Source organism: Chenopodium quinoa, unplaced genomic scaffold, assembly GCF_001683475.1.
Source record: "Chenopodium quinoa cultivar QQ74 unplaced genomic scaffold, ASM168347v1, whole genome shotgun sequence".
Taxonomy (NCBI): Eukaryota; Viridiplantae; Streptophyta; class Magnoliopsida; order Caryophyllales; family Amaranthaceae; genus Chenopodium; species Chenopodium quinoa.
This window is the reverse complement of record NW_018743878.1, coordinates 1,008,725-1,034,120: the sequence shown is the minus strand read 5'-3', so window position 1 is coordinate 1,034,120 and position 25,396 is coordinate 1,008,725. Positions and strand designations below refer to the sequence as shown.

Sequence of the window (25,396 nt, the reverse complement as noted above, 5' to 3'; positions counted from 1 at the left end):
AGATGAAGCCCTGCCAGATGAACCCCTGGTAGATGAAGCCATGGATTTTCCACAGATAAATAAATGGAATCAAAAGAAAAGAAGAGCGTGAATGGAAAGAAGAAGTGCAAACAGGAAGGGAAGGTGTATAAGTAGGGGAAATTTCACAAAAAAGGAGGGAAAATTGGAAGGGAAATTTGTAGGGAAATGAAATGAGAGGGGCAATGTAGTATTTTTAGCCTTCTAACCTTTAAAACGCTGAAGACAAAGTATAATTAACGTTTACTTAACGTTAAGCTTACTGTAGTAAATTAGGGAAAAGTTTAGGATACCGGTGATAATGAAAGTTTAATGATGTGTATCATTGATAAAAGCCAAAACCTGGAGGGTATTATTAATAATTTTCCAATTTAATATATTAACTCTTTATAAAATTTAATAACATCTAGTGGACGGGACTTAAAACTAGTGTTAGCATTATATAGTAGCAGCAACCTGACACCCTACCAACTCTTTCTTCCTCAGTCTATAGACTGTGGCCAACTCTCAAAGCCACATGTTTCTTCTTCTTCACTAACAGCCCCCACCAACATCGCCATTTACCAGCAACCAAAATCAACACATTACACATTTACATAAACTTTTTTTTTTTAATTTCCACAAAAATCGTTAAAATTCAATTAAAACCCTTTTTTTTTTAATCCATTTTTATTATTTTTCCTCAAAAACCCTAGAATCTTTTCTTCACTCCCCCCTCCTTTTTCTCTCTTAAATTCCTTTTTTCCTGATCATCATCATCTTCTTCTTCTTCTGAAAATGGGTCTCTGTCTCTTTTTCTGTGTAATCTAACACCCTAGATTTTTCACCTAAGAATAAAAGAGGAAAAAAAGAATCTAACCTCCTCTATTTCTAACATAATTTTAATTTTTTTTGGGTAATTTACTTGTTCAATTTGTAATTTCTTCAATACCCTTTTCAAAATTTTCATCTAATTTTTCTGGGAATTTTTTATTTGACGATTATAATGGCTGCTGTTGCACAAAATGTTGTGAATTCTGATGATCAGTTCACTAAAAATTGCAACTCACCTACCCAGAACTCTGAGACTGACACTAATAAGAGTTCTGATTCAAAATCCGAATTCCAGAAGAATATTAACGAGCTTGCTGATATTTTATCCAAGTTGAATCCTTGGGCTAAGGAATTTATCCCCTCTTCTTTTCGTCTCAAGAATGATCAGTCTGTTCAGAACAATTTTTCAAAGGTTTCGAGCAATGATAATTTTCCTAATAATCGGAGGGTATTTGTCTTTTATCTATTTTTCGATTTTATGTTTTATAATACTGCTGTTGTTTTTGCATTTGGATTATTGTTTAGTTATTGATTTTGGTAATTTTCATATAAAATGGGTAAATTTGCCTTAAAATTCGGGTTTTTGTGTTCTTGTATTTATTTACAATTTTTGGATGCCTTTAATTTTTTTTCTTGTAATGTATGAAATTGTGGTGTTTTAGAACTAGAAATGAATTTTTGGATGATTTTTCTGCATTTTGCTTTGTGTTAATGAGTCTATATTACTCTTAGCATTGTTGTGGGGTTTAAATTGCTGTTTATTCTGTGATCATGGTAAATATTGTTAGGAATCATCAGTCTCTTTCGTCTTGGTGGATCGTGTGCTGTGAAAACGAGTAGCCATAGTAGCTTTATGTCTTACACAAGTGCAGCCCCTTGCCCGCTTTGATTGCACTGTAAATGTTCATGCAAACTTTATGGGCTTATATGTGAATTTTCAACTTGGTCATTTGTGCATGAGCTGGTCATTATCAAATTATAGATTACATTTTGGAGTTGTTGAAATGGAATTGTGTGTATATAGTATTAAGAAGCAATGGAATCAGTATTTGAATTAATTAAATAATTATTCCCTTTGGATCAATAAAGGTAAAAGAATGATTGGTGGTGTTGTATTTTGACTAAATTAGGGATCACAGAAGAGGTTTGCATCATTTTTTTTTCTGTATTCTATTTCGTTCTTTTAGTTTTATTTATTATACAATCTATTCCAGAGGAGGAATACCTTTAACCAAGGGAGGAGACGGATGAATGGAAGATCTTTCCGGGCTCAGAGAGAAGAAAGCATTAGGCGCACAGTATATGTATCTGACATTGACCAGCATGTAAGGAAGTTGAATAATAGACTCTTTCGATTTATGAAATGCTATTTACTGGACAATTCGGAGAAGTTGTGCTGATGGAACTCTTTTACACAATCTCTAATTAGGTCACTGAAGAGCGATTAGCTGCCTTGTTTAGTAGTTGTGGACAGGTAATTTCTATGCCTGCTCAGTATTGGCTTATTCTTGTGTCTTTTCTTTCTGTCTTCTTTTTATCTCCAAACATTTATGTTGTGTGTGGATATGGATCGAGTGAAATGAGGTGATTGGGAACGTAGGATTTTGTTGTCCTAAATTCTTATATAGTGTTAGAGACCTATGAATGTGTATATCCAAATGCATATTGTTTGCTTTCATCTCAAATTCTCCCGCCAAACCACATATTCTTCATTCCCTTCTATTTTTCTCTCCTCTTGAATCACGTAGTATGTGATGCACTTCAATAGATTTCTTTGTCTTCTTTCCTAAATTCGCTCATTCTCCTTTTTTTTAAAAAACTCACTCTATCGTATCTCTTTCTCTCTCACAATTTAATGGCTGCTAGATTTCTCTGTAGCAATTTACAACCATTGGACTTCTCCTTTTCCTTTATCTTTTCTCTCTCCTTTTGTCTCACTAGTATATCATTCCCTCATCTCTCTAAAATTAGTCTACAATATCACCAAGGACAATCTCCTCTCATCTTTGCTACACTATAAAAGTCTTCTTCTTCTTCTTGTTTTTTTTTTTTTTTTTTTTTTTTTTTTCCTTTTCAATTTTGTTATGGGGAAATGATGCAAGTCATTGCAATTTTCAAAGTTTCAACATTGAACTGTATTTTTTTGGATGTATCAAATCATCAATTCCATAGTTAAAACATCACTTCCCAAACAACATGGTGATATTTGAAATTTCAGAATTCAGATCATTACCTTTTCTCAAACAAGAGATTTGGCATTGGAAATAAAGATGAGTTCTGTTTCGAATGAACCCATTGTTTCCAAACACTGCCCTGATGAATACTTTAAAGTTGGTGCTCAGTTGTTCATCTAGTATACTTTAATGTGATATCGTTGTTAAAAGTGAAGTTTATTTTGTGGGAATCATTAGAACATTTGCACTTTCTATGGCATGTGCTTTTGTATGGTACACTAAAGTGTACTCCTAAATTGTTCTGTATTCAATGTCGCTGATCATTCATCTATATGTCAAAAAAAAAAAAAAAAAAAAAAAAAAAAATCTATCTCTTGCATAAAAAGAGGGCTGCCAGAGTTCATACAACAGTAAAGTGTGTGTGTTTGTTCATACGTGTGCATATTTCGAATTAAATATAGCTTTCGTTGCACAATTTGAAAAATAATACTGGTAATTTTAATACCATTTAAAAAGCTCAAAATATGCTTTTAAATTAGATTGATTTTTCCTAATGCTTGAATGTAATTATTTTTTGTAAATATGAAGGAGCATTATTTTAGAGATGATCATAAACAAATTTAGTAAAAGTATAAGTTATGGTATAAATATAATTTTAGTGATTTAAGTAATTTCATTGTTTGTTCTATGCCAATTATATACCAAATGTTGTCATGAAGAAAAAAAATAACAAATTAATTGTAAAATATTACCCCGTATTTATGTTGTTGTTATTATATAACAATAAAATTATTAATCTACTTATTTAAGGGTTTTTTTTTTTTTTTTTTTTTTTTTTTTTTTTTTTTCCCTTTTTTAATTTTTACCACCTTACATCAATTTGTATTTATTTTACCAACACCAACAATGCTTTATTCCTAAAATGATTTAGGCTCGGTTAACATGAATATTCATAAGAAAAAAAAGTTTTATTTTACCAAAAAAATAAAAAAAAAATGGATTTTGCCACCACATGGATTCCATCCATAAATCCGTTAGTGTGACTTATCTTCTTCCATTTCTCCTTTGTTCTTCATGATTTCTCTTACTTCCTTGAATCTCCGTTACCACATTCATTTAGTCAATTCTCCTCTTTAAATCTCTCCATCTTTACATTATCCAACTAATTTAAAAAACCCCATTTTCTCCCTTTCTTCTTCTTGTTCTTTAATATCTTAAAACTGAACATTATTAAAATAAAACACCCAAAAAGCCTCACAACGAATCAACAATTGTTGAAGATGAATTTCTCTTGTCAAAGACTAAACATAGCAATAGTCATGTTCATCTTTATTAAGTAACTAAAAAATAAATAAAAAACCATAAGTCACAACATCTTAAAGATCAAGTCGAGGCTAAAGAATTTGGCATATAACACTATGTGTTATTGGGATGTTATGAACGAAAAGTTATGCACTCACATATAGTATGGCATAAATCTAATCTTTACAACATAAATTTAATCTACTTCATAAGATTGATTTAGAGGTCATAACCTATTGACTATTTAATTAGCATATGCTTAATTTGGATAAATTTTGGAAAATAAACATCCCTAATATATACTACTACCTAAAAAGCTGTTTGTATGAGAATATATATTACATTACCATATCTCATACCCACATCCATAGTGTTTCACACTTGCAAATAAGTTTTGCAATAGGGAAATTTAGTTTAAAAAAAGTCTAGTGAAGACTAGTAGTTTGAATATAATGAAGGTTAATGTTGATAACTTTGGTTATATGGTTTTTATGATTGTGTTTATCTAAAGTAAAACTCCAATAGTGAAGGCCACCTGCCAATTGCCATATGTGGCTTTGGTGATAGTTTTTGCATGCTTAAATAGGTGTTTAATGGTGTTGGGTGTAAGTAGCTTTGTGGTGGGTGATAATGGTGATAGTGGAAACTGTGATATGATTTTCATTTTTTAGGGTTTACTCTCTTTAAAAATTATTGGAAGAAAAGATCTTAGATGTACATATATTACAAACAATCAAGTTTTATAGTTGTAAATTAGTAAAATAAAGGCATTACCTAGAAAAGCTAGAATTATTTGTCTTGTATATAAAACCAAGTAAGCCGCTAAAACATGCTTGAATTTTGGTATCTTGTGGCATGAAATCTCTCTTGTATGGAAATTAAGTCCTTAAAATTTTGAGTGCATGTCTCTTGATATTTTTTGTTAATATATTGGGTGGATTTAATGAAATAAGGGAATTTATTAGTTTGTTTGTGAAATAAAACAAAGAGTTTGGAAAATTTCTTTAATCATTACAAGAGTGTGTTTAACATGCTAATATGCCGAAAGTGTAACCTAAAATAAAAATTGAATATAAATACTATAAACAACATTTTAAACTATCTGCATTTTACATGCTGTTGTTTTTGGTAAGAAACTATAGAATTTGTTGCCAAATTTTATTGAGAGGTTAGCCATTTTTAATATTCTCTGATACGAACTTGTAGTTTCACTAGAACAAATAATCATAGAATTAAGGAAATGCTTTTGTGAAGGCTAAGGAAAGGTGGTGTTCAAGATTTAGGTAGAAATAAAGTAAGAAGAAAAATAGTAATATCATTTGTATTTTAAAAAATCCTTCGGAATAACTCTTACATTTAAATACCTTTTGTGCATAGATTTGTTTCTTGGATACTTGTCTTTATGTGTGGACCATTTTTGGCTTCATGCATGTTGACCATTCTCAACCCAATTTGTTCTCATATCCGGATCAATTCAATGTATTCCCTTCTTTTTACTAATGTTCGATTTACTTTCCATTGTAGGTTGTTTTTAAAAGTTCGACTCACTTTTACGTTATTCCATTTTAATATCTTTTTGTTACACCCACTCACAATTTCGTCACTTTTTATTTATTTATTTTTAAATTAAGTAACAAGAGTTTACAGCTAGTGAGTCACTTTTGCAGGCGGAGGGAGGAATATTTTATTTTCTTTTTTGAAAACTTTGTTGATTCGAAATTATTTATTTTCAAAATTAAAATCAGTGATATGTTTTTAATGATATGCTAAAATTTATAAGGAAAAATTGACAGAAATAATCCGAACTTTGCCTCATTCGCCCAAAATAATCCCAACTTTGGATTATTTTTTAATAATCCGAAGTTTGATGTAAATTTTCTTCTAATGGTCCCAACCGGTTATTTAACTTGTTACGACAAATTGTCTGACAAGCGTGTAATTGGCCAAAAAAATAAAAATTAAAAAAAATAAAATACATTAAATTAAAAAAAAAATAATTCCCACCACCACCTTCCCCACCAGCCCACTTCCCTGCCAAGCCCCGCCCAATTCTCCAGCACCAGTCCCGCCTCCCGCCGCGCCCAGACCCATCCCCTCTCCCTCGCCCTCGCCCTCGCCGGCGCTTCTTCTCCCCCTACCCTTTGCGTTGCCCCCTAAACCACCACCTTAATAAACAAATTAACAACGAGCGGGACCAGGTCGACGTCACCGGCGCCACCATCTTCGTCCATGAGATCGTCTTCCTCTGGTTCGAAGTTGACCGCTTCAACATCGGGTGCCGCCATTGTTAAAGCTTCGAGTTGTTGCTGTTATTGATGATGATTTTCTCTCTCCTAGCGCTAGGGTTTCGAAGGTGGTTTGTTAGGGATTTTTCGGGGGAGGGAGAGGGGTTTCGTGGTGGGGTTATGGTGGTTTAGGGGCGACGCAGTGGGAGTTCTTGGCGGATGCCGGCGCAAGGGGGGGTGTCTTGGCGCGGTTGGGGGGGGGGGCTGGGCGTGTGGGGGTAGGGAGTGTGGGTGGTGGTGGGTTTTTCTTATAATTATTTTTAAATAGTTAGTTATATTTACTCAATTAAGTGTTAATTATTAACTATAATTTTTTTAAAGTGTTAATTAGTATTTTTGACCAATTACGTGGTGACACGTGTAATTTTTTTTTTTTTTTTTTAAAAAAAAAAATTACCTATTCAACCGGTTACAGGTCACTTGGGACCATTAGAAGAAAATTCACATTAAAGTTCGGATTATTAAATAAAAATCCAAAATTGGGATTATTTTGAGCGAATGAGGCAATTCGGATTGTTCATGTCAATTTTTCCAATTTATAATTCAATCAAATTAAATAATTAATCATATCATATCATGCTTGGATGTTATCATACGAATAAGATAAAATAATTAAATATATTAAACCATATTTTAAATTTTATGATTCCATCATGAAAAAACCATGATGCTTTCCTGGAAACTTTGCTAATTCGAAATAATATGGAAATAAATTTAATGATATGTTAAATTGTCATATTTCATACTTAATTATCAAATAAAATAATTAAATCTATAGCCATGATTTGTACATGATTGAATTATATAATTCAACAATATTTTTTCCCTCAAAGACTCAAAGCTACTTATTGATTTATTTATTATAATCTATAAGATGAAGGTATCTTTTTTTTTTAAAAAATATTTTTATATTTATTTTTTGACAAGGAGATAAAGGTAAAAATAAGATGTATTAATGATATGTGTTTTAAAATATCAAATTTTTAATGCTATTGATTGGCTAAAGGCTATTGCACTAGCTCTATATATTTTAATAAAGGTTAATGCAAATGCATCTTTGATACTTAAAATCTCTAATTTTTTTATTAGCAAAAATTATGGAAATTTGATATGCTAGAATTATACATTGAAATATATGAAAAGTGAGACATGTAAATAATGCAAAACTCGAATTGTTATACCAAGGGACTAATTTATTCTTAGTGTCGTCTTTTTTGTATCCCCTAGTTGTATAATTGAGATCTGTAGCTTATCTTCCTTATAATAATATGATTTACTTTTCTCCTCTTACTGAGGATGAAGTTGATGTACCACTGTTCCTTTGGTCTTAATATTGGTTAAGAGCAAAGAGCTACAATTATTCACCTATTAGGCTAGTACTCTTTGCCCTCAATAATGTACTCACAGACTTTGCAAAATAAATACATAGCATCTGTTTTTGTTCTCTGTATCTTTTAACTCTCTTGCGATAAACCAAAGTTATGTCAATTTTGCTCAATCAATCAAGGATTCACTACCTTTTTTTCTTATTTTTTTATTTTATTTTTTTATTTTATTTTTTTAATATCTCTATTCTATATTTTCAACAATACTATGCTTCTTTCTCTTCTCTTTTTGATTCATAGATACTTGGAAAGGGAGAAATTATTCCAATTTATGGATGAGACAAAGACTAAGTTGGTTGAAATCACTTCCCAATGATTCTCGGTTACCTTGGACAGTTGTCATGGCTTTTGCTATGCCTTTCCTATATTTACACTCTTAAATAGGGGTGCAAGAATTTCCACCTTTGTATTTTGGGATTAGGCAATTTTCTCTTATTTGTGAGGGACTATTGAGGTAATTAGCCTTGAGGGAGATAGGGAGGATATTTGAATTTAGGAGACTTTTGTAAAAAAAAAATTTTGGTTGTTTTGATTGTTGCAAAGAGTTTCATACAATTCCTTTGTTTGAAAGCTTTCTTGTAAACTTTTTGTTCAAAACCTTTCATGTAAAGAAAGAAACACATTATTAACCTTATTTCAATTGCTACTCTTTTGTTTGATGGAACTCTGACTATTTCTTAATTGAATAAAACTAGAAGTTAATGAGGTTGAGGATGACAAAAACTAGATCAAAGGAAAGGGGGTTAGAAGTGAAGCAAAAGGATTGATGGGAGTAAGGTGAAGGGAGGGAAATGATGGAAAAGAGGAGAAAGGGAAGAAAAAGGCAACAGACGAAGGCTAAAAACCATACTGGTGACGGTCAATGCCGGATTGTTTACTTTTGTCACCTAAATCCGGTGTAAGGTATGATTTTTCTACCAAAACCATCATAAAAACTAGTTTCCCTGATACAATTAAATAATAAAAGGTTTTTTTCTCACAAAATAACCCTTCATAAAAGTTGATACCTGGCAGGTTTTCCTAAATTTAATACTTATCTGCTTTGGAGCTTCTGGTTTCCTTTCTTTTGTTTGGCTGCTTGTTGGGTCTTGGGTAGGTTGAACATGGTGTTCTAATATAGGTCTCATTTGTCTCTTTACATCATAGAAATGAGGTTTTCCTTCTATATTATTTAGAGAATTATGTACAAGTGTACAATTGTCACCTCATAGATAATCGTCACTGTAAGTTTTGTTAGTCATGCTGTTGGGGTTCTTGCTCATTTTTCTAAGAAGAAAAGCTATAGGACATTTATTAGCAATTAACATTAAGTGAAATTACATGATATCTGGTAATGCAGTCTGTGATAGTGCTATTGTAGTGGTGAACAACATATCTGATTAAATGAGAGATCTAAGGTTTGACCTGGTCTCAAACTCTCAAAAGGATATTACTATCTTAGTCCTCATTATTTCCCAAACATCTCTATTTCCGGATGATCTTATATACTTGTAAAGTTTCTATGTCAAATTTGGTAATTGGAGTAGTAAAAGAAATGGTGGGTGACATCACAAATAACATGCTCCATTCATTCTTCTATGTCTTGATTTGATAAATAATAGAGGCTGTTGAAGCTATTTGAGGAATAAATGAAGATTATTCTCGACCCAGATCTTAGCTCTCTGTTTAAGTGTATGATGTGGGAATTTTTTATCATTTTGGTTAGAGGTGATCAAGATGGGCCTGGCCTGTTGGCCCGGTCCAGCCCAATGGCTTTGGACATAAAAATCCGGCCTGGCCTGATTTTTTTTTTCTTTTTTTTCTTTTTGGGCGGGCCATGGACAAGGTGTCTTAAGATATTTAGTTATTTTTACAGCCTGCCTGAAAAGCCCACCCCAATTTTACGGGTTTTGGGCAACAATTTCGGCCGTACTTTGGCCTGTCCTGACATAGTGGGCATATTTTCCTTTGGTCCGGCCCCATCCGAGCCATGATCACCTATTTTTGCTTTATGCCCTGTAATGTGTTTGGTATATAGTGAATTACATCAGCTGTGTTTATAAACTTTCTTGCCTTCTAAAACTTCTCTTAACTCTGTGAACAAACTAAAGGACACTTATTTCTTTTTGTTTTTACTTTGTATTATATGATTTTTTTTGAATTTTTTTTTTTTTTTTTTTTTTTTTTTTTGTAATGGGATTTAAATGCAAGCTAGTCATAAATTCCCAGTTGTTTATGGGACTTTATCGACAGCGTGTTTCTGACTTGTTTTGGGACAAATTGTGTATGATTTATAATTTAATTGTAGTTGAAGCGATTGGTGTACATGATTTATATGCTTAAATGAAAAGTCCAAATTTGTCTGACAATTTGGCATATATTTGTGGTGATTTGCAGGTTGTTGACTGCCGGATTTGTGGTGACCCTCATTCAGTTCTTCGTTTTGCTTTTGTAGAATTTGCTGATGAGCGTAAGTTGTGAACTTGACTGTCCTTTGATTTCCGTTTTCTGTTTCCTTGAGCTCATGCTCACATTGTTTGAATTTTGGTAACCAGATGGTGCTAGAGCTGCTCTAAGCCTAGGTGGAACAATGCTGGGTTACTATCCAGTCAGGGTTTTGCCTTCAAAAACTGCTATACTCCCTGTGAATCCTACATTTCTTCCCAGGGTATGGGTACTTGGTTATATCTTTCTACATTAACGGTATTGTCCTCATAACTCACACTAATAAAATGTATTCTATATTTCAATGATTTACAACAGTCTGAAGATGAGAGAGAAATGTGTGCAAGAACTGTCTACTGTACAAATATTGATAAAAAGGTATAACAAGTCCTAATTAAATGATTGTTTTCACACTGCATGTTTCTATCAAGTTCTTGTTTGTGTATCAATTAATGATGAACCTTGGGATGTTGTACTTCTTGACAATTTTTTTATTTTTATTTTTTATGTTTTTTTTTTATTTATTTATTTATTTATTTTATTTTATTTTATTTTTTTATGGTTTATTTATTTATTTTTATTTTTTTAATCTTGTGTTGTTTCAGGTTTCTCAGTTGGATGTTAAGAATTTCTTTGAAAGTGCTTGTGGTGAGGTATGCCCATATATACTAAACTCAGTTTTATTCAAATACAGTAAAGCTTCAATAATATATACTTACAGTGATGATTTTTTCTTCACAGGTTTCCCGTTTGAGGCTTTTGGGGGACAATGTGCATTCAACTCGTATTGCTTTTGTTGAATTCGATATTGTAAGTCACACTTTACTGGAGGCCTGCAATTGTTGTGGAACCTGTTTTCAGTTTTTTGTTTTATCCTTAATTAAATGTTTATATGTCAATGTTGGTTTCCTTAGTAGTTGAATTTGAGCATGGTTCTGCTGATAGTAGACACCTACGTTTTCCATGATAGGCTTACATACTTCAAAGCTTGTGTGAGCATTATCTTTTGGTGTTAATGCAAGAATAATACCATTACATAGATATACTTGGCCCTCACATTTTTTTTAGCTAACATGATTCTTTTTCATGTTTGCCAATGCCAACTTCAACATGTCTTTCCTTGCCTATAAATCACAGAAGATGGTCAAAGGGCATGTTCTACAATAGCTTTTGAGTAGCGTTTAGGCAAATTTTAGTTGTTTGACTTGCTATTTATAAAAAAAAAAAAAAAAAAAAAAAAATATTGTGTGTTTGGCTATATAGTGGTAGGGGGTAGTGTTTAGTGGTAGAGGTAGAGGTAGCTAAAATTATTAACTTTTGAAATTAAAGGTAGAAGTGGACTTGATTACTACCTTTTAAGAATAAATTAAATTACTACCTTTTTTTAATGGATAATTAAAGGTAGCAAGTGTTAGCTGTGAATATAAATAATTAAATTACTACCTTTTTTTAAAATGGTGTTAATGGTTAAATCTTTTTGTGATTCTGATTATAATAGTTGATCTGAGTGTTAAATTTGCTAGTGTGACAGAAATTAGTTAATGCTGGAGAGATTGATTGCATTTGGGGTTTGGACATACTGATTCATATAAGAGTTGCCCGTTGCTATATATATATATACTCCCTCCTGACTCACTTTGCAATTGCGCGGTCTCCAATGAACATCTTTGACCATGAATAACTCTAGTTGTGTATAAGTGAAATTTGTAAAAAGTTGATATTTGGATTATTTATAATAAGGGGAATCTAATGTGATCTCACATGCTAATTTATTTATATTGTATAGCTCATAAAATGTGGTCAAAATTATTTTATTTTGATCACATGAATAGTAAGTGAGTTGAACTTTCAGAAACAGAGGTTATATATATAATTTTTTTTTTCACATTCTGTTAGTTGGCAAATAAATTTTGTTCCTTACCATTGACGAAATGCTAGCTCTGCTTGAGCTTCTTAGTATTGTGGAACCAAAGTTCTTAGGCTGTATCCGATTGGATCAAAATATCTTGCTCTCTTTTCTAATAATTGGCAAAATATATATAGTAGGTCGGGAAAAGAGCTTTAGCCTTTTTCCTTGTGAAGCAAGTTTATTTTCTTTTGTAAAGAATGAAAAAATCTTTATTTTCCCTCCATTAGTTATATAGCTGTCTTTTTGCAGTTTAATTCGTTTTGGCTTTTGCCTTTTTCATTAATATAAATGAAAATTTTGCTAAAAGAGCTTGCCATTTGTGTACTAATGAATAATGGGTAAGAGTGTGAGACTACTTAGTTTGATCTAAATCTGGCCTTAATTAGCTATGTTCTCTTCACTTATAACAAGGTGATCTGGTCTTAATGATTTCTGGTCTGGCTTGGTATGACTCTTTTTGGACTGATCTGATTCTAACCAAAATATCAATTATTTGAATTATTTTTTTCGGCCTTTATTGTTTTTATCTACTTATTTATTTTTGACTTTTTATCTATTTATTTATTTATTTATTTTATTTATTTAAGGGGGGAACATACACCTAAATATGAATCTGATTATTAGTAGACTTGATTGCCTCTGAGTTACGGTCTACTCTAATGCCATTGTCATCCTTGTTGCATTAGCAACTCCCCACTTCCTTAGTCTAAAAGCTCCCTCAAATTGGGCATGAAATTAACTGGAAATAGTTGGGTATGAAATCTAGCAAAGCATGATCAACTGAGTAAATTTATACACTCAACTTTCAAGTCCAAATACTTGACTAATATAATAAAAAATACGAAGTGGAAACATATCAGACGTGATTGCTCATTGTGATCTTTAACTCTTGCTGGGTCGATTGCCTCACCATCTTACCTTCAACGGGCAAGGATTGAGGAGAGCTAATTTTGCCCTATTTGGACAAACCAAGCAAAGAACAAAATTTAGATACTGTTCTCCATTGAAGTTAATTGACATAATATTCATTAGTTATGATTGTGGAATCCTATTACTTTGACTAGGATATACGAGCACTTGTGCCGCATTCTTCATTGAATTTACTCTACATAGGGTCCAATCCTAACCAAAAAAAAATTATTATTGAACTTTTGAATTGGACTCAGATTCTGTTTTTGGATCTGGGTCGGATTATATCTTCTGATCAGTCAGATATAGACCAAACTCTTATTAGATTGACTTCTCTACCAACACCTGCTTTGTCCAAACAATTTTTTAAATAATTGGTGCTACAACTGACCAAAGTAAAGTAATTAATACTTGTAAAGCCAAGTCAATCAACTAAAAACCAATTGCCAATAGCAAGCAGACCTTTTTCCCCTTCAATGCAGTGTCAATTCTACCTTCCCTCTTATGATAAGGAATAAGGTTTGTGTCTGTTACCCTTTTAATTAAAGGATGATTTTATGGAAAACAATTTTTTTTTTTTTTTTTTTGATATATAATACCCTCATTATGTTTAGGTTTTTTATTTATTTATTTTTTCTATCAGCTTTTTAGTCCTACAAGTGAAATTTAATTTTATGGTCATATTTAATTGAATTATTATTTACTTCTTATATTAAATGGCATCACTAAAGCATGGGGATGATATATGCTCTAATTGTTTTGCTATATAATCATGTATTTTTGGTGTGTAAAGTGTAGTGATTTGGGAAATTAAGCTCCCTCAAGTTTCAACAATATCATGTTCTAATAGTAAATTAATAAGCTTGATATATTTTTTATCTGGTGGCGAGCTAGTGACAATCATATGCTTACCTAACTTATCTATTCCCCAATTTATTCTTGTTTCACAATGGAAAGCTCTATTTTGTACGATATTAATATTGCCCCCCTTCTTCATGGTGCTTCCATTATATAACACCTTCTGTATCTCTCCTGCAGGCTGAAAGTGCTATCATGGCCTTGAACTGTAGTGGGATGATTTTAGGAACTCAACCCATCAGGTAGTGTTTTGCCCCAAAAGTAATGCTCCATTTGCTGTGAATATGTTACTTCTTGTGTACTTCGTATATTTATTAGAAAACGATATTTGTATGGTTTGAAAGTGCTAATGGGCATGTCTAAATCTTGTGAAATTTGTAGGGTGAGTCCTTCAAAGACACCAGTGAGGCCAAGGCTCCCTCGACCAGCATCAAATTGAGTTACATCTCATCCAAATCCACGATTCGTGGATTGCGGCCAACATGTAGTTAATGCAATCAGGAAAAGACCACCTTGTTGAAGGGATGGTGAACAACTTTGATTTCTCTTTGATGTCTCTTGTTCCTTTAACAATTGTCATCCTGCCATGAGGTTCAAACATATAGGACCCTGCTCTGCTTCAATTGAAGTTTTTTCAGGAGTCTCAACTTTAATGTTTCATTGTCTAACCCATTTATATGTGGTTCTTTGATTATTCCTGCTCACAACAATATTGTACTTTTGTCATCTGTCACCTGAGTTAGGTTTAGCAAAAGGAAAAATTTTGAGGTTCTGGTGCAACCGAAAATAGGGATAACCTTGAGCCTGAGTATTCTGATTTTGATAATTTTCTCCTTAACCCCACTTTTGTCTCCCTTGGCGATGCTCTGAAATTCCTGATAACTTGGGTACCACTGTACCACTAGCAGTACACTAAAGATTCAGTTTTTCTTTTTTCCCTTAAAAAAACGACGGATCTATTTGTCCCGGTCAAGCTCTCATTTCTCCCTTGCTGATGCTCTGAAAGTTACTCCCCTCAAGCAGTCAAGCCTAATAACTTGGGTACCAGTAAAGGCACTTATGTTCCCATGTAAATTTTATGATATATACAACCTTCATTATCGTTCGAATTCCGTAAGAATTTATGTGGATGCCGGCCCTAGCTTAGGAAATTAAAGTCTTAGGGGTTGCTATTGGTGGAAGCTAAAGAGGTTTATTGTGCACACTAGATGGCAGAGTTTTTCCAGCGTTTGAAGCATTAGGAGCCCATTTGACATTATTTTTCGCATAATTCTAAAACAAAACATGCCGGTATTATATTTCTCCGAAGTTGTTAACATGTGATTTAATCATAAAAATATTTCCCGCCTAAATGCTCTAGTGATACAACTCGTCTTATGTGCGGCTGGCCACACTATATAACCGCTAGTTAACAGAACAAATTAACCACTATAAAATTGACCGAGTAACCCATGTAATACTAACCGAGTAACCCCTAAAATATTAACGAAGTAAATCCTGCAATAATAACAAAGTAACCCTTATAACATTAACGAAGTAACCCTGATAACACTAACGAAGTAGCCCCCATGTTGGCTGGTCACACCGTGTGGCCAGTCACGTATAAGAATTTGTGTTAAACGACATCATTTTGATTCATTTATTCATTTTTTTTTAAGTTGAGCTATTCTATTTTTATTGCTTTGAAAATTATTTTATGAATTATAAAGTCAAATAGATGCTTCTATGGAGTATTTTATAATGTGTTAATTGTTGGAAGCTAAAATAGTAATTTTGATAACGTTGAAGCTAATTGTATACGGTACATTTTTTTTTTTTTTTAGATATCATTAATATGCATCTTTAAATCATTTTCTTTTGACTATTTCAATTATTAATTCTAACCATTCATCGCACGAGGATAACCTAGTTGGACTGCTATAATTAGATTCGGAGTTGCTTAGAGCCTTAGACTGGATTTCCTCTCACAACTTACCTCATACCAGAGCTGACTGAACTACAAGTCTAGACTGTGAGGTCAGTCAAGAGCATACCAGAGCTGACTGAACTACAAGTCTAGACTGTGAGGTCAGTCAAGAGCATACCAGAGCTAACTCTAATACGGCTCAACTCTTCATCTAGTATAAGCTTATAGCTCGAGCTTGATTTGAATGTTATATTCGGAGTTCGGTTTGAACTTCAATCCATATAGCAACGTTTGATTGTTTAAACAATGAATCAAGCCATGCAAGAAATACTTTAATCTTATAAACTGTGTATTAACAAATAGCCTTATATAAAATATGTTCAATATAATTATGTAAAAATTGACTTGGGCTAATATCAATCTTATATGTTAATGTTGTTCCGTTGTTTATCTCTCTCAAATTAGCTTTGAATGCAATGAGAAATGAGAAGGGATTTTTGTGGTATCGATGGTCATGCTCGCAGAATTCGACCTTAAGCTCATCCCTCAAAAGTCGATCAAGGGAGCGGTTGTATCAGATTTTCTAACGGACTTTCCGGAGGAGAGTGGGGAAGTTAACTATGATCTGGGTAGAACTTTAGATGGGATGGTGGATTTGGGAAGAATTCATGGTGGTGGTGTGGGCATAGTGAGGTAAGGAATCTAAGGATATATTGTTGCTGGGGTTTGTGATGATATAATCAATGTGCGGAAATAACCCTAATTAGAATGTTGCTAAGCACGAGTCTTGAACAAGAGTTGATTATACATTTGATCCTTTGGCAATTTAAGACTCCAATTGTTGCCGTTTTACAATAAAGTGCAAAAATTTTTGTGTACACTCGGTTTAGAATAATCATCAAGCTGTATTAGGGTAACTTTTAGTCAATTTGGGGTAACTTTTAACTCTTTTCGGGTTTTCTAAAAAAAAAAAAAACTTTTTTCGGGTAATTGCAAATCAAATATGATTTTATTGTATACAGATAGTGGGATAAGCTTAATATGGGTAATATAGTTACTTTTAGTTATCGAATTTTATTTACTCATTGAAAGATGGTACATTTACCAATAAAGCATAGGTTCCTTTGCTTATATTACGATAACTTTTATTTATATTAGAATAGAACAACTTTTATTTAATTTAGAATTTACTTTTGTTCATTTCAGGACAACTTTAAAAGTTTGTACCACTGAGATCTAATTTTTCTCAAGGATTGGTGGCTAAGGATGTGTTTTATCAATCTAACAATTCATAGGGTTAGTATCATGATTCCTTGATGTGCACACAATGTGACTCAATCTTTTATAGGGATGTCAGTGGGGCAGGTCAAGTGAAGTGGGTATTAGTCCGGATTTGGCAAGTGGTAAGGTGAGAATAGGGATAAAAACCATACCTGCCATGGGTGATGGGCAGGGATAAATTTTAGGTTGTACTCGTCTTGCTCTACATCATACTATTATACTACCTCCGTTTTTTTTAGTTGACACGTTTTGACTTTAGCACTATTCACTCACTCCCCTTTGACCGTCTTTAGTGCTTTATACCTAATGAAAAATGTAGTCATGTGTGATCTTGTTAGATTCCTCACGATATATATTTTCAAAATATCAACTTTTCATAATTTTTGTTTATCAATAATTAGAGATATTAATGGTTGAAATTGTGCATTGGCAAACATGACTAAAGAAACGTGTCAATTATAAAGAAACGGAGGAAGTACTATTTTGTATAACCACATCTATATAGTAATTATTAAAAATCGAAATAAAGCTATATACTATTATACTATTTTGTATACAAAAAATAATTAAGTAAAATAAAGTAGTAATTGACTTTCACAATAAACAAAAAAAAAGTATTGTTATATTTGGAAGGTGGAGATTAAGTGGGTCTTGAGTGGGGATTAGGTGGTGTCTGATTAGGGGATTTTTATCCCGCCACGTGGACCAATCAAGACTCTCCACGTGTCATCCACGTGGACCAACCAGAGTCCGCCACATGTTACTCAGTGAAGAGTCCAAAGTGGACCAATCAGGGCACGACACGTGGCAGACAGGTATCCAACTAGGAATGACCGCCTTCAAAGCCCAAACTCCTAGGCAGCCCAATCAGTCCTAGGTTTCCGTAACCTAGGACTAGGCACGTACTTTGAGACCTATAAAAGGGAGATGTTCCCACGTGGGGAACGACATTCACAAACATTTAGTGAGAGCATTAATTGCAGAATTAAACTACACTTGAGAGTTTACACTCGGATATTGAGGTTGTTTGCTATAGCCGGATGATCATTTCTCTCCAAAGAGAAACCTGATCCCATTTACATTCCGCACTTTTTACATCCGAGCACGTTATAACTTGATCGTCGGAGGCGGAACTCCACCCAACCGAAGTCTCCGTTGTTTTGCAGGTACAGGCGCCTAGAGTCTAGTCTTGGAATTGTAACTCTCATGCAAGACACTAAAAAACCCCGAAACATTTGGCGCCGTCTGTGGGGAGAGTACTTCTAAGATGGCTTCACTAGAACTTGTACCGTCTCCTAGTGAGAAACGGCCTAAGGCCGACGCTTAGGTCTATACGGACCAAGACACTGATGACGACTTTGAGGTCGAAACATATGTGGCTGCCGACGGTTTACTCAGAACAAGACGCACTTGTCCCATAGAAAGAAGGGAACGGGGCGATGATCAAGCAGGTCCAAGTTAACCATCCGGATAACTCCAAAGCGGCCAAAGGCACAACCCCAATCACCCGTGACGAACTTATGAGATTCATGACAAGTTTCAAGTGGGAGATAAAGGACCTCATCGATAAAAAGTCGGCTGGCTCTAACAAGGAGCAGTTGGCCAAGAAGCCTTCCCATTCTGGGCGGAACAAGTCTGTCGACTGAGAACCCACTCCGCATCCTAAATCAAAGGAGGGGAAGAGACCCTTGATCGATCTTACAAAGATCCGATTCCCTAAGATAGGGACGAGGAAGGCCATTCGGCACGTCTAGCCGGATGGCACAAAGAAGACTTATTATGATGCCCGGATGTTAATCCAACAGAAGAAGAGTCAACAGATGTCTGAGTCGGCTTCAACGTCGAGTTACCCAGACAGCTTTCAGAATATCTCAATGAGGTATTCATAATCAAACCAAGAAGGTCAGCCAGGCGACCTGTCCGTCCACTCTGGCCCTAGATAATCCATTCAACTTCGTATGTGCCTCAGCAGCCATACATGCCGCATGGACAACCTTACATGCAGCTGGCCCTCTTCGGGGTGCAGGCGGCACAAAACGTCCAACCTTTGGACTGGCAGCTTCGTCTGCTAAGGCTTGGGGAACAACCCTCTGCGTTCTCCAAGGAAATAACCGAGGCTGCACAGCCGACCAAGGTTAAAATGTTCTGGTAGGTACCTATGATGGTACCACCAATCCGGAAGATCACCTTATTGCTTACACCAACCTTATGTATTTACAAGGGCTGGATGATGCCGCATGGTGCCGATGCTTCCCGGCCACATTGAAGGGCGTTGCCCAACAATGGTTCGGTAACTTGCCAGCCGGATGCATCAACAATTTCAAGACGCTTGTGTACTTGTTTGCGTCCAACTTCTCTATGAATATCCCTGCTAAGAAAACAAGTCTGGACTTGGGTGCCATTCAGCAGGGAGATAGAGAAGGGCTTCGGTCATAATCAGGCGGTTCAATCTGATGAGAATTCAGATTCTAGGGTTGTCTGATGAAGTGGCCGATACAGACTGTTTCAAAGGTCTGAAAGAAGGGTCGGCCTTTAAGTTCGACCACGTCAGAAAGAGGGTTGCTACCCTCCAAGAGGCACTGATGGAGGCCGACACCTATATACAGGCGACCGAACTCTGCAACATCAGTACACAGTTGTACTCAAAGTGGTCTGACAAAAAAAAAGAGTCGGCCATCACAGCCGGCTAAGAAAGAAGAGAAATAAAAAGTCTAAGCAGTCGTCCCATAAGAAAAAGAAATAATCTAAACCATACACCCCCAAGTATGAGTTTAACAAAAGTTGTTACTCTATCCTCATGGAGATCAAAGACTGGGTGATCATTGAGAAGCCGGCTGCAATGAAAGGTTCCGCTAAAAATCAGAACAAAAACGAGTATTGTCATTTCCATGAGGACATTGGTCATGACACCAACGACTGCTATAATCTCAAGCGGCTGTAGGACCGTCTGGCTGACAAAGGAGTGCTTAAGTCTTATATTATGAGGTCTAAGGTTCCTCTGCAAACTAACCATGGGCAGTCGTCCAAAAAGAAGCCTCAATCTGCTAATAATTCGGACACTGATGAAGAACTGATCTATATAATAGCAGGCGAATTTGCTAGAGGCGGCCTAACCATCCGGGGTACCAAGGACTACATTAGGCGGCTTGATGTCAGCTCAGTGGACGATGGACAAGCGTCTAAGGACACCTTCCCTAAGGTTATTATCACTAAAAAGGACAAGGGCAAGGTTAGACGACCGTATGATGACCTCATTGTCGTTGAGTGTAATGTGGCCAACCAAAAGGTAGGCCGAATCCTCATAGACACTGGCAATTTCTCTAACCTCATCAGCCACAAGTGCTTGGCAAAGCTCAAGTACAAGCCAGAAAGCATGCACAAGGTATCTCACCCCTTAGTTGGTTTTAGGGGTGGAGTTGTGCATCCGGTAAGCCGGATAGATTTACCCATCCATCTAGGGGAAAAGGGAGAAGGACACCACATGGCTGTCCGTTTCTTGGTCGTTGAAGAGTTGACGGCCTATAACTTGATATTGGGTCGTCCCACTCTAAATGAATCCAAGGTTGTTATAATTCCTTCTCTTATGCTCCTTAAATTTGAGAAAGATGACGGATCTTTCGGTTCCTTGAATGGGGACCAGAAGACGGCTAGAGAATGTTATCTCTCTGATGTTAAGCCCACTATGGCCGCATCCGGCCAGGGTGACGAACCAATAAACCTAGATGAGGTGAAAGAAGCTGCGCCTGCTCCCACAGTAGGCGGCAAAAAAAGAAAGGTCGACCAGTTGGTGGCCATTAAAAAAGAAAAACAATAGCAATCACTGACCGGGGAATGGTTGGATGAGCTCCGTCCCCAGCAGGCTGGTGAACACATTGATATTGCTTTGGACGGCACATGGCCAGAGCGAATTGTTAAGGTTGGGACGGCTGCTCTGGAAAACTTGGGTGCAGAATAGGACAATTTGTTAAAAGAATTCAAAGACATTTGTGCCTTTGAAGCAGAAGAGATGCCAGGCATAAGTCCGGATCTTGCTGTTCATAAACTTGTTGTGGATCCCAAAAAGAAGCCGGTTAGGCAAAAGAAAAGGAACCATGGTGAAGAAAGAAATTAGGCAGCAGCCGCCGAGGCTAAAAAGCTGCTAGATGTTGGGTTCATTCGGCAATGTTACTTCCCAGATTGGGTTGCCAACGTTGTGCTTGTCAAGAAGCCGAATGGTACCTAGCGCATGTGTGTTAACTACACAGATTTGAACAAGGCATGTCCCAAGGACAGTTATCCTCTACCAAAGATTGACAGTTTGGTCGATTCTACAGCCGGCCATGCCTTGATGAGTTTCATGGACGCCTATTCAGGTTTCCATCAGATACCCTTGTGAAAGAAAGATCAAGAGAAGATGACATTCGTCACTGATCAAGGGTTATTCTGCTATACTGTGATGTCGTTTGGTTTGAAAAATGCGCCTGCTATTTTTCAACGAATGATTAATACAATCTTCATTAATCAAATTGGGAGGAATGTAGAGGTGTACATTGATGACATGATAATCAATTCCAAACTACAAGCGGATCATCTTGCTGACCTCCAAGAAACATTCGCCACACTCAGGATGGCACCAGGTCATGCTCAATCCCAAGAAGTGTGTTATTGGTGTTGAGTCTGGGAAGTTTCTCGGATTTCTGATTGATTAAAGGGGATAGAGGCCAACCCAGAAAAAATACAGGCAATCATAGACATGCAGTCGCCCCGCACTGTAAAATAAGTTCAAAAGTTGACTGGTTGTCTAGCGACATTGGGGAGATTCCTCAGTCGGTCAGGCCAAGTGCCTCTATTTCTTTCAAGCCAGAAAAAAGAAGACTATGTTTGAATGGGGGGTAGATGCTGAGGTGGCCTTTCAGAGATTAAAGGAACACTTGCACTCTTTGCCAAAGGAAGTGTTGTACATGTACCTAGCCGTCTTAGGCCATGCGCTCAGTGCTATTCTCCTTGCTGAAAGAGGCGGCACCCAGCTCCTGGTCTACTTCATCATTCATGTTCTACAAAATGCAGAACTAAGGTACCCCATGGTTGAAAAGTTTTGACTTTCTCTCTTCATGGCAGTCAAAAAGTTAAAACCTTACTTCTTGGCGCATCCGGTTGTGGTCTACACAGACCAACCTATCAAGCGGCCTATGACAACCATGGAATCATCCGACCGAATGATCAAATGGGAGATTGAAATTCAAAGCCTTAAAATCTCATTTGAACCAAGGAAAACAGTGAAGGGACAGGCGTTTGCCGACTTCATTGTCGAAATGACAAGGTCAACTGATCTTGAAAACCTTGATCAGGTTTGGAAGGTATATGTGGATGGGAACTCTACCATGAAAGGTTATGGTGCAGGCGTCATATGTCAATCTCCTGAAGGGGATAAGTATGAATATGCACTACGGTTCAAGTTCCAAGCCTCAAATAAGGAGGCAGAATATGAAGCCCTAGTAGCCGGCTGTTAGGTTTGGTAGTGAACGACACTACGCGAAAGAAAAACCCGCCCAAGACCCGCCCACTAATTTAAGCAACTAAACATGCAATCACATAATTAAACAACAAAAGAGAGATAAAGAGAAAAGACGATCTTACCCTCGAAGCGTGCTTCGCTCGATAATGAGCTCTTACTTGAAAGCTTAACCTCGCAAGCCTCCTACAGCTCGCAACCTCAACCCGACCCGAGCGGTCTTAATCCTAAAGGTTAGTCGGGACTTGACCAAGTAAAACTAGAGTATTACGAACTTAAAGGTTTTCTCACTAATGATGAGATGCCTTATTGAGTTCAAATCAAGTGATTTTTCCCAAACCCAAAACTTGGGTATTTATAGGGAAAGGAGACTTGATCTCCCTTCTTCCATCAATGTGGGAGAATTGCAATTTTCAACCAATTTATTTTAATCAAAAATAAATTAAAATGCAAAGCAACAAACAACCTCCAAGTGTCATACGGAGAGCAAGAGTTGGTGAGGACCACCAAAGGGGGGGGGGACCAAAACACCTTGCTCCCCAAGCCAAACACCAAGAAAATGGTCCCCTCCCTTAACCGGTTGACCACGCCCCATGGCTGGCTGGCAGCCTGCCTTGGTTGCCAAGGCTGCCAGCTGGCGCCTAGCACCAAGACCGGGCAACCCAGCCAGCCAGCACACGCATGCATGCAGCAAGCAGGCCACGCATGCGTTGCTACGATGCTGCTGCTTGGTGCGTGCTACTATGCGAGAGGCGTGGCCAAGTGCTGCTGCTTGGTGCTGCTACGCTAGCAAGCATGCATAGCACACGCACATACATCATGCTGCTGCGATGCGATGCGTGTGCTGCTTGGTGCTGCTATGCTAGCACGCACGCACAACCCAGCACGCATAGCACACTGTTGCGATGCTTGTGCTGTGCGAGTGCGCTGCTTGTGCATTGCTTGCGGCTGGGTGCGTGGCTTAGCACACTAGCACGCTAGCATGCTTGCGGCCTGCAGCACCAGCCATGCTAGATTTCTTGGCCTAGCACGCAATGCATGCTAGGCTTGCGGCATGCTTTGCGATATGCTTGGTAGCTTAAGCTAACCTAGCACTCACATGGCTAGGCCAATGCGAGGCTATGGCCTAGCTCGAACTTGTCGCTTGCTTGATTTCCTGTCTCGTCAAATTCTAAACTCAACTCGACTTGCGACACTTGGTTTCGACGCTCTAAGCTCGACATCCGACGTCTTTGTTCGTTATACTCTAATGACTCGTCTAATCCTTCGGATTTATTCGTCGTCTCGGATCGGTTATTCAATTGGGGTGCGACCCGAAGGGTTTAGTCAAGATTAAGTCGTAACATTAATTATACATTAATATCACTGATCGGAAGCGGCCTCCACCTAGGTTTTCCGGTCACTTGACCTCACTTAAGAATTAGCTTTCTAATAATTTTGAACCCTCTATCGGAATAATACACTTATTGGAAGGACACCATTCCTTTCAATCTCCCATTTGTCCTTCTGGACAAGCGTGCAATTAGTATATAGCCCATTTCCTATGTCGCTTAATGTCTCTTCATGAATTATAAGGTAAGATTCTTCGTCATCCTTATTACGTCCAGAAGTGTTTCTCAATTTCCGAGTTCGATTGTTAATAAGCATATGATTTCTAAAATCCATCTGAGCACGACCATGCATTTTCACAGTCTCGCTCTTCGAGAGGCCTTGTAAACAACAAAGACATATTCCCTATTATTAATAGGGGGACATTCTCAGTCTTGTATTGTTAGCTTCCATTACTAAGAGGACCTAGCCGCCCGAGTGTTGCCATTATAATCTCCTTTTACGGCAGACGTTTGACAACATCAAAACAGACTAGTACTCAAACAAGGGAACTTTCAATACTCATGGTCGAGGAAAAATGTTCTGATAGCTATAATAAGAAATATACTTATGACGATTTTATATCTCTTAAAGTATTCTCATAGGTCGATCCGGTATAGTTCTAAACCAATAACTGTGCAAATGATTTATGACAATCATGTCCTCGTAGCACAAGAAACGGTGTTATAAATCATACTACACACTAATCTCAAGTGGTCATTAATTGTCCATCATTTAAATGACTTTGATTAGGGATAATTTTCGATAGAAATATTAAATGTTCACTTAACATGTGTTTCTTTGGTCTTGGTACCCTATTTTGAATATTCTCATAAATTGAATGGACTCATTATTTAATTTTAAACCACAATTAAATAGAAATGGAGTAATAATAAATTTGTAGAAAATTTAATTGCTCCAAAACCGAATGGTTCAACATATAGTTTTACATTAAGACATCAAGTTTAATTAAAACACATATACAGGGAAATCAAAGCCAATCTTCAACATGCTTGATTCCCATTGCCTCATCGTGCTTGTTGTGCTTTACTTAATGGATCGACTACATTATTGTCCGTTCCAATCTTACAAATTTTGATTTCACCCTTAGACTTCCATTCCCTTGGCTCCCTGGCCTGAGCAATAGCTCCATTGTTATCACAATAGAGGTCTATTGGACCCTTTATGGAGGGTACAACATCAAGTTCACTAATGAACTTGCGAATCCAAACTGCCTCCTTAGCTGCTTCCAAAGCTGCCAAGTATACGGCTT

General features: G+C 36.3%; 1 protein-coding gene across 1 annotated transcript; it reads left to right on the top strand.

Annotated features, from left to right (window-relative positions):
- Positions 1 to 553: 553 nt before the first annotated feature.
- LOC110686566 (polyadenylate-binding protein-interacting protein 9-like) lies at positions 554 to 14,915 on the top strand. The gene is made up of 10 exons (XM_021863180.1): positions 554 to 1,279; positions 2,046 to 2,156; positions 2,261 to 2,305; positions 10,354 to 10,426; positions 10,512 to 10,624; positions 10,720 to 10,779; positions 11,007 to 11,054; positions 11,143 to 11,211; positions 14,258 to 14,319; positions 14,459 to 14,915. Exons 1-10 carry the CDS (start codon positions 1,004 to 1,006, stop codon positions 14,514 to 14,516), a joined length of 915 nt encoding a protein of 304 aa, XP_021718872.1. The 5' UTR covers positions 554 to 1,003; the 3' UTR covers positions 14,517 to 14,915.
- Positions 14,916 to 25,396: the final 10,481 nt, after the last annotated feature.

What these genes read in the sequence shown, in the direction of transcription:
- LOC110686566 (XM_021863180.1), top strand. Translation starts at nt 1,004, where the DNA reads ATGGCTGCTGTTGCACAAAATGTTGTGAATTCTGATGATCAGTTCACT. An exon ending in ATTTTCCTAATAATCGGAGG is followed by an intron (nt 1,280 to 2,045) that starts GTATTTGTCTTT and finishes AATCTATTCCAG; the next exon opens with AGGAGGAATACCTTTAACCA. An exon ending in ATCCTACATTTCTTCCCAGG is followed by an intron (nt 10,625 to 10,719) that starts GTATGGGTACTT and finishes GATTTACAACAG; the next exon opens with TCTGAAGATGAGAGAGAAAT.